Source organism: Sinocyclocheilus grahami, unplaced genomic scaffold (assembly GCF_001515645.1).
Source record: "Sinocyclocheilus grahami isolate Dianchi unplaced genomic scaffold, SAMN03320097.WGS_v1.1 scaffold49.1, whole genome shotgun sequence".
In the NCBI taxonomy this organism is placed as follows: Eukaryota; Metazoa; Chordata; class Actinopteri; order Cypriniformes; family Cyprinidae; genus Sinocyclocheilus; species Sinocyclocheilus grahami.
In genome coordinates, this window is record NW_015505228.1 from 1,789,747 (window position 1) to 1,799,957 (window position 10,211).

The window sequence follows — 10,211 nt, forward strand, 5'->3', positions numbered from 1 at the left end:
ATATATATATATATATATATATATATAACATGTGCCACAACAGAACAAGATCTAAAATCCTGAAGACCTAAGATAAATAACAGATTTCAGAACTAATTTTAAGAAAATATAAAACAAGGGTCAATAACAAACATGGATGCCCGAGATGCATTAAATAAATAAATGAATTCAATCTCATGTGCCGAGCCCTTAGAAATGTAATATTTGTATTTACATTGGCTTCAGAGAGTTTCAGCATTTATACAGTGTTCAGTAATAATGAATATTGTTTCTGTTTAACCTGAATTAACCGTGCTTTTTCACGAAAACGTCAAAATATATCATATTTAAATGTATTAAAACATAATATTATAACAACTTTTATATTTAAATTATATTATAATTTAAATACAATAAATGAATTGTATCAATAATTATATTACAAATAAATAATTGTATGCATATATAATTTAAACTTTATTATTGACATATTAAAAAAAAATTTTTTTTATTATTTATACAATTAGCTAACTACAATATCTAAATATGCATACTCAGTAGGCTACTTCAACCGCAGTTTAATAATAAAGGGTTAATCATTTATCAGCGTACCATAAAGGCCCAGATCTTTTCTTATCCTTGGCTGTGTTCCAAATGGCATACTTGCTTACTGCTTACTGCCCAGTACACAGTGCATACTGCCTACTATTTTCTTAAAGAATAGTGTGTGAAACAGTATACAATAAGCAATAAATGTTTCAGAGCAGTATGCTTAAGTGCTGTCACATGACAAACACTGAACATTAATTCAGCACATTGCTGTCATAGCTGTCAAGGTTGTTACCTTAGAAACAAATGAGCTAACTGTTCTTTTTACAAAGGCTTGTTAATAAGGCTTCATACTAGTAAACAATGCTATATTGCCCAATTGAACTCATTTCATAATTGATTAACTTTACATATTGGACAGAACAAAATCAACACTGAGCTGTCTTTATTGATATTTTTGGTAGTTACACTAAGTGGCGATATATTAAAAAAGCCATATATTCTAGTTACACTAAGTGCAAATAATGATCAATTCTGTTTACACTAAAATAGCAGCATTTTCTTTAGCAACAGGAGTGTAAATAGTAGTTAGGTGGCAGATATTTATACCTCAATACTGTAGTACATTATAAAACAGTATGCAATAACATATTGAGTGTAAATTATCAAATATATATAAATTGTATTAGATGAATGCCACTTTATTGGGACAAAAACCTACCTAAAGCATACACAACACTGTATTATTGAGGCGTTTTATTTCCACTTTTCAAATATTTACTTAATTTTTATTGAAAATAAATTTCTTTCTGATGGGAAAAGGAGAAGCATGAGTTTGACAAAAGCCGGGATCGAACTCGGGTCGACTGCGTCAACAGCAAACAGCTTACGTTTTACTGCTGCGCCACTGATATGTCAGACATGCAAGTGTCCAGGCACTGGTGGGCGGAGTTCATGTAAATAGCCTCTGCCAACAAATTGGTCTATTTGTCCTTAGAGTAATACACTCCATTTCTTTTTAGAGCTGCTTGACAGTGGAATTGAATTCTGTTTGCATAATTGAAATATTTTTATTTATACATTATATTGCTGCAATATAATTATTATTTAATAACTTTGAAAGAATCTGTACTGTATAAAGCGCTATAAAGATAAAGGTGATGTCATTTGATGATCGGAAACGTGCTGTAGAGATTAAAGTACTATTTATGTCCTACTAGCCATACTGTTTTTAGATACACAGTGATAGTTTGTAGTTTACATGTGTATGTATATACGTACAAATACAAGTGTTACATTTATAATTACTATTCCCCACCTCCAGTTCACTTTGAAGATGAAATGTCACATGGAGCGCATTGCTTTCTGGGAAACAGTATCCCATGCAGCGTCTTCAGATGCACACATCAAATTTCAGCCAATGTAGCAGGTAATCCGGGCATTCCATGCATACAGAAAATTCACATACTATTCACAGTATACACACAGCATACTGCAATATAGTATGGGTAGTATGCCATTCCGAACAGCTTCTGTACTGATTTCAGTGTACTTGAGTTATATTTAGAAGATTCTAGCGAATATAGTAGGCCATCCGGGTATTACATGCATACAGAAAATGTGCATGCACAGCATACATACTGGATACTGCAGAAATAGTAAGAGTAGGACTGATGAGTGTAGTAAAGTAGTTAAAACAAGAAATAGGTTATTAAGGAGAGTTAAAAAGTCATATTCTTTTGATGACTTTATTGCATATAAGAGAGCACAGGCAGCGGTAAGGAAAGTTATCCGTGTAGCTAAAAGAAATCATTGGAGAGAATATTGTGATAGAATTGGTGAAAATGTAGACATCAGCGATGTATGGGGAATGATCAGAAAAATGGGAGGGAACAGTATAACAGTATATAATAAGTGGAAATAAACAAGTTATCAGTAATAAAGAAAAGGCAGAGGTTTTGGCTGAGGCATTTGAAGGTGCATAGTAATGATAACATTTCAGAATGTTTCAGAACATGACATGGTGTGGAAGGAAGGGCTGTTAATTAAATTAGATCGAATGGGCATCAAGGGGAGGTTATATAACTGGATTATGGATTTCTTGCAAGAACGAACAATACAAGTGAGAGTAGGTACTGAATACTCTGATATTCATCAAATAGACAATGGAACCCCTCAAGGAAGTGTTTGTAGCCCCATACTTTTTAATATAATGATAAATGATATTTTTGGGGAAATTGAATTAGGAATAGGAAAAGCATTATATGCGAATGACGGAGCTTTGTGGAAAAAAGGGAAGAACCTGCAGTATGTAGGGCAAAAAAATGCAGGAGGCTATAGATGTTGTTGAAAATTGGGCTAATCAATGGGGTTTTCGTCTTTCAGTTGAAAAAACCCAGGTAATATGTTTTTCAAAGAAGAAGAGAACTCCTGAAGTTAAATTAAAGTTGTATAAACAAACATTAGAACAAGTATCACTCATAAGGAGTATGGATGGATTCCAAATTAACATTTGGGTCACATATTCAGAAGTTAGTTGATAAATGTAAGAAAGGAGTCAATGTGCTGAGGTGCTTGGCAGGAGTAGATTGGGGAGCTACTAGACGTTCTCTTAAAAGGGTATACAGTGCATTAATTAGGTCAGCAATTGATTATTGTAGAATAGTATATGGCTCAGCATCAGCCTCATTATTAACTAGGATAGAGGTAATTCAAAACCAAGCCCTTAGAATATGTTGTGGAGCGTTTAGATGCTCTCCTGTGACAGCTTTGCAGGTAGAAATGGGTGAAACACCACTAGACATTCGTGAAATTCAGCTTAAAATGGTATATTGGACTGGTATTAAAGGTCATTTTACCAATCATCCAGTAAAAAAAAATACTGGAGAGCTGCTGGGAATATGAGCAGACATATATGAATAGTTTTGGCTGGACAGTAGGCAAGCAGGCTCAACAAATAGATATCAGTAATATCGATATTAGCTGTGCCAGTATATCCACCTTGGTTTTTTTCTATGCCAACAGTTGATTTGCAGATATTTAATTTAATAAACGAAAACAAGAAATATGTTCCCAAAGAGACAATAGTGCAGCAGCATTTAGATAGTCATTACTTTATACAGATGGTTCTAAAGACCCAGAAACTGGGCGTACAAGTGCTGCCATGTATATTCCTCACTTTAAATATGTCTGCAAAAATAACTTCTAATAATATATCAGTATATGCCGCAGAGATGATTGCTATTCAGATAGCTTTACAGTGGGTGGAAGAAATCCAACCAACAACAGTGGTAATCTGTTCAGATTCATATTCTGCACTCACAAGTATACTGAGTGGAAAATCACTCCAGATGATAGGAAGACATGAATCTGGTCAATGTAATCATTGTGGACTTCCAGAAACTGTAGCGCATGTGCTGATTAACTGTAGGGCAAATGAAAGGGAAAGGATACAGTTAAAAGAGGAATTAAAATCTGACGGCATTAATTCTATGACATTACAGAATGTGTTAAACAGTTCTCATAAAGCTCTTATAAATTTTCTGAAAATAACAAATTTATATAATAATATATAGAAGTTTTTTTGTTGTTGAGAATTAGCATTTCCCTTGATATCAGCGCCTCACACTCCATCCCAGTAGGCAGCGGAATATGCACCAAAAGCTGGTTTGCCAACCGCCAGTAAACATCATAAGAAGAAGAAGAAGAATAGTAAGAGTAGTATGATAGTATGGCATTTCGAACACAGCCCTTGTTGTCAGGGTTCGCACGGCATTGTGGGTAGAGTAGGTCAGATGACCCTCGCCTCTCTTGTGAGGGGTACAGCTGCTGTCACACACTGAAGGGAAACGCCGATATTTACAGGTACGTTTGCGTGATTTTGACGTTATCGTTGACTTTTCGTGTTAAACCTGTGAGGTGAAATGAGCGACACCGTGACAGTGGTGCAGAAATGTCGCGTGCGGTTTCTAAGGTGGATCGTGTAGCGGCCGCAGTTAGCGAGCTAGCAAGCTAGCATCAGTGTGAGTGTAACAGGACTCATGGGGGATGGGGTAGACTGAACTGGATAGCTTTTCTCAGTCAAACTTCAGATTTGTTTGCTTTGCCTGACATGACACACACGGAAAATCTGCGTGGTATGTTTCATAGTAGTGGAGCAATACAGTTTTAGCTCAGCGAGGCATTGGCGCTGGCAGGACGAGCCTGTCTGAGATTACAGGTTAAACTGGGTTATAGTTTAACAACCGTCACGTCTTCTCTGACTACACGGTTTGCTGTTTCGAGTAGTTATTCTATTATCAGCCTTGTAACAGGAGGAGTATAACTTGACACCCGGTTATAACTGTTATCTGACATTACATGCTGCATGTAATTGGTGTGTAAGTATGGTCCTGTCAGGATTTGCGCACATTGGATTAGGTGCTTAACATACTGTTATTGTACTGTATTTTATATTGTATATGAAGGAGGGACAGAAATGAACAGGGGGAAAGCCCTCTAATTCAAGATGTGGTGCCCAAAAAAGCCCTCATAATACATTTCTCATTTTTAAAGTTTGTATCGTCTTATATTTTCCCTTTATTACTATTATTTTGTGTTTTAGGCCTAAATGTAAGAATGTTCCCTCGGATATGGGTCAAATATGACTTCATTTTATAGATATGGCTGCAATTGACTAACTATATGGATCACTATGCCATGTGCCCTCAAATGTATGGGGAAAAAATTCCCATTAATAAAAAAAGATTTCTAATTTATCCCATTAATTAGCACTGATTTCATGTGCATATTTGTCTTTGGATTTGTTTTTCTTTCCGTTCAACTGATGAGCATGAAAAGTGGAACCGAATGTATTGTGTGTAATAAATGAAATATTTGAACTTATTTGTGCCTATATTAAGTGAATTATCTCATACGTAAATTGTCCATAAAGTCCATAGGAAAAAAACAAATCAGCTTAGTGTGTGGCCAACCAGACCGTGCCATCTAAAGAAGTTCAGCCAATTAGAAGACACTCATTTCAGTGAACATATGAAGGGCTTAGGCTCTCATGATAAGACTCTGAAAAGATTGACCGACCTCCTCCTCCTTTTATCTTTCTCCTGTTGCTATTCCACTATTGAAACTGAACCATTGCAAATGTTTGCTGTAAAGTGTGCTTACTGCACTTTTTATCATGCGTTTGTACACCCTGATGGAGAAACCGTAACTATTGTCTGGTAATCATGCCACACATACAGTACTGATAGACATTAAGTTCAAAATAACCACAATAACTTCCTTAAGGTATGTGAGAAAATGCTTTAAAAGTCTGTTTCTTTCAAATGTAACCTAAATAGATATGACAGGGAAGAGTGTTTTTACTTCACACGTTTGCAGTCTAAACATTAGTTTTCTTGGTATTATATGAGAATACCAAATAATTAAGTTGTGTTTGTCTGTACTACAGCTGATCATAGTATAAAGTACTGTAGGCATCACTGGAGGTGAAATGTTTTTGATTATACACCAAATAATGCACAGGGCTACTTATCACCTATTTAATCATTAGTCATGCTATTGTCAAATATTTACTCTGTGTTGTTCGTTTACACCATCAACATTTACGTTAGTCTGTATACCAGCGAATAAGACTGGATATACACTACCGTTCAAATATTTGAGATCGGTATGATCAGTATGAGAAAAAAAGGTTATTCAGCTAGGACTTTTGTAAATAGGGATGTGACGATTAACCGCGAGCCGGTTGAACATCAATTCAAATACGTGACGATTATAATCGGTTGAGATGCTAAACAAATCGCGATTCATTTAGGGGTAGGAGTTTATATGAATGCATGTCTGAGGGGAACTTACTGTCTTTAGAAAAGTTTAGATGGTATTTTTTTCTTTTCATCTTGCCTCTGTATAATACATATTAAAGTTCATAAGTGCAGCGCTGCTTTGTTTACAGCGCAAACCAAGGAAAGGGTTTAAGCGCCACCTGCTGGCAGAGAGTGAATCTGCGTCTCATTCAGCTCGTTTGCTGTTTCTGTTTCATGCAGATATTTTTATGTATAGTTTCATAAAACTGAAGTCCAACCATTCTGTTTTTGCTTCAAATTTAGAAATTATACAATCTAATTTAGATTAAAAACTGCTCATGTTGCATGTATTCAGCATATTTGTTTGGATCATGATTAAAATGCAGCGGTTGCCTCTAATTTTAAATGGAAAGAGCACAGACAAAGCCTTATTTTGTTTATATGAAGAGATTTATTTTATTTGTCTTATTTATTTGATTTGGGGCTTGTTTTAAAATTTCAAAGCGACTTAGGACAATAGAAGCAATCAAAACCAACAAAAGAGCAATAATATGCAAGTGCTATATTAGTATATTATCATAGTTATATTTCAATTTCACAAAGAAATGTGCAGCATTTTGTCCAAGCAATAATAAAAGGACACATTTAATTTATAATTTGTCTTAAATCTCATTTTGTTAAAAAAAAAAATAATCGTGAATTGAATCGTGAAATCAAAATCGTGAATTGAATTGAATCGTGAGTTGAGTGAATCGTTGCATCCCTAGTTGCAAAGAATTTCTATTTAAATGTTTTTCTTATCCTGCAAAAAATGTATTACATTTTCCACAAAAATATTAAGCAGCACAACTGTTTTCAGCATTGATAATAATAAGAAATGTTTCTTTTTCTCAAATCAGCATATTAGAATGATTTCTGAAGGATCATGTGACACTGAAGACTGGAGTAATGATGCTGAAAATCCAGCTTTGTCATCACAAGAATAAATTTCATTTTAAAATATATTCAAATAGAAAACAGTTTAATAATAATATTTCACAATATTACATGTGTTACTGTATTTTGAATGAAAATGAATCCAGTCTTGGTAAGAATGAGACTTCTTTCAAAAACATAAAATCTTACCGACTCCGACCAATAATTAATCAAACTCTTTGTTGTCTATTTAAAAACAAGTTAATTTGTCTTTGTCATTGTTTGAGTAGGTCGAGCCATGAGGCACGTGGTCTTCCTCCTCCCAGCCCTGCTGCTGCTGCTGGCCCTGCCGTACACTAGGGGGCGCTACAATGATGACTTTGATGATGGTGAGGACAACGCTGAGTTTGATGACAATGACTTCGCTGAGTTTGAGGATGTCAGCGAGGACCCGGCAGTCGATGTGGAGAAAGAGCCGCCCCCACGAGCAGCCCCCTCATCCACACCTATAGAGGACGATGACGAAGACGAGGCCACAGTGGAGAACGAGGACGGCCAGGATGAGTTTGAAGATGCTGATGCACAGGTAAAAATGTGAAAGCACTCCTATTTCTGTTTTTCTGCAAGTCATAGTTAATCTGAATTTGATCTGATCTATGTTATAGGATCAAGACATGTACAGCAAGTATGACAACGAGGAGTTTGAGGGCTATGAGAAGTCCAACCCCTCATTCAAAGACACTCTTATATACAGAGAGGTACAAATTCAATGAAAAATGCACTTTACAGGCACTTCATTGGCTTCCTTAGGTGACTGTTTGTATGTACGTAACAGGTCCCAGCACACCTTCAGAACAGCTGGGAGAGTTATTACATGGAGATCCTGATGGTCACAGGTCTTCTTGCCTATATTATGAACTACATAATTGGCAAAAACAAGAACAGCAGGCTTGCCCAGGCCTGGTTTAATTCCCACAGAGAACTTCTCGAGAGCAACTTTGCCCTCGTGGGTAAGTGTACCTCTCTCTCCACTTTGTTTCTTCCTCTTATGCTGTTTTCTCTGACCCTGTTTTTGTCTGACTCTCAAACGTGTCTTTATTTTTAGGGGATGATGGTACCAGTAAGGAGGCCACCAGCACGGGGAAACTGAACCAAGAGAATGAGCACATCTACAACCTGTGGTGCTCAGGTCGTGTCTGCTGTGAGGGCATGTTGATTCAGCTTAAGGTAGCGTGTTTATGTGAATAAGAGAAAGAACAATGTTTGATAGATATCTGTGCATTCACCATGGTGTCGTTTTTGTTAAATTGCAGTTTTTGAAAAGACAGGACCTGCTGAATGTGTTGGCCAGGATGATGAGACCAGCCTGTGATCAAGTGGTATGCACAAACTCTGATGTATTAGCATAGACTGATTACAAGTAGTGTGTCAAATGGATGTTCAAAAGGATGTTCCTCTTAGTCTTACTCTTCCTTATCCACAGCAAGTTAAAGTGACTCTGAATGATGAGGACATGGACACGTTTGTGTTTGCTGTGGGGAGTCGGAAGGCCATGGCACGCCTGCAGAAAGAGATGCAGGACCTGGTTAGTCATTAATGATTTGCATATTTTATATAAATTAAAATATTATTTACACCGCTGTTTATATGTTCAGGGTCATTAAGATGTGTTTTAGTGAATACTTTTAGTCTGGGAAAATGGATCAGTCAGAAATAACAGAAAAAACATTTACAATGTCGTAGGGATTTCTATTTTAATTAAATGCTTGAGCTTTGGGGGAAAAAAAGTTTGGTGAAGGATTTGTCAGGCTGATTGAAACCACTAAATCTTTGTTTTTTTTGTGCAGTCCATTACACATACAATTTGTTTGTTTGCAAATTGCACTGCACTACTCTTGCTATATGTTTTTGTGTGCAGTCTGTGAGGCAATAGAAAGATATATCAGGGTTTTTTTTGTTAGTTTTTTTGCAGTTTTAATGTCATCAGGAACTGGTCTGTGCTAACTTATTGTTTCTTGTTCTCTTCACAGTGTGAGTTCTGTGGTGATAAGCCCAAATCAGGGGCAAAATATGGCATCCCTGAATCTCTGACCATTTTATCAGAGATGGGAGAGGTCACGGATGGAGTGATGGACAATAAGGTAAGAACAGAATGTTGCAGTCTCCCAGATAGTTATCGAGTTTGTTGTAAGACTGTGGGAGGAGGGACTCTATAATGAAACTAATTTTGGAATTAAAACTATTAAAAATGGTTTTCTTTAATTTAAGTAAAACTAAAACTTAAAAAAAACCTTAAAGGGGTCATATGATGCGATTACAATTTTTGTAGTGTTACAAGCTCTTTGTGCATAAAGAAGATCTGTAAAGTTGCAAAGACTAAAGTCTCAAATCCAAAGAGATATTCTTTATAAAAGTTAAGAGTCAGCCACGCCTACCTAAAACGGCTCGTTCTAACACACCCCCACATGTCTATGTCATGATGTGGGAAGATTTGCATAACGCCGGCCAAATGTTCACGCAAAGAAAGAAGGCGTAACTTTTATTCTCGCTGTAGTATTGTTGTATGTCGTGAAGGCACTGTGTGATTCAGTGTGAAAGCGAAACTACTTTGTTTGGCCTTCCAAAAGAGGACGATATCTGCTTCGTCATGCCTGGAGCTGATCCGTGCTGGTTGCTGAGGAAATACTACAACTTTGCGCTGTGGATCACCGGATCAGCTTTCACCGTGGACGAAGCGGAGCCCAGCCCGGGGTTGTCACATGTAGTTGCCGCAAACCCGCCGGCAGCTCCTTCATTGAATCCGGCGGCCGCGCCATTCTCAAGCCCGCCGCCTCTGCTCACTCTAGCCCTCCGGCCATTCATCACTTTATCCCCCGGCCTCTGCTCACTCTAGGCCGCCGTGCGTGACGCTGTGTTTCCTTGTGAAAGTGAAACTACTTTGTTTGGCCTTCCAAAAATGGACAC

At 36.9% G+C, this 10,211-nt stretch overlaps 1 protein-coding gene across 1 annotated transcript in view; it reads left to right on the forward strand.

Moving 5' to 3' along the window:
• The first annotated feature begins 4,287 nt into the window (after positions 1 to 4,287).
• ccdc47 (coiled-coil domain containing 47) overlaps positions 4,288 to 10,211 on the forward strand; it is a 10,183-nt gene continuing 4,259 nt past the window's right edge. Inside the window, exons 1-8 of the mRNA XM_016269128.1 lie at positions 4,288 to 4,392; positions 7,538 to 7,833; positions 7,913 to 8,005; positions 8,083 to 8,257; positions 8,353 to 8,474; positions 8,561 to 8,626; positions 8,731 to 8,832; positions 9,278 to 9,388. Of these exons, the coding sequence (XP_016124614.1) occupies positions 7,546 to 7,833; positions 7,913 to 8,005; positions 8,083 to 8,257; positions 8,353 to 8,474; positions 8,561 to 8,626; positions 8,731 to 8,832; positions 9,278 to 9,388 (957 nt within the window). The 5' untranslated portion in view covers positions 4,288 to 4,392; positions 7,538 to 7,545. The remainder of the gene's footprint in view (positions 4,393 to 7,537; positions 7,834 to 7,912; positions 8,006 to 8,082; positions 8,258 to 8,352; positions 8,475 to 8,560; positions 8,627 to 8,730; positions 8,833 to 9,277; positions 9,389 to 10,211) is intronic.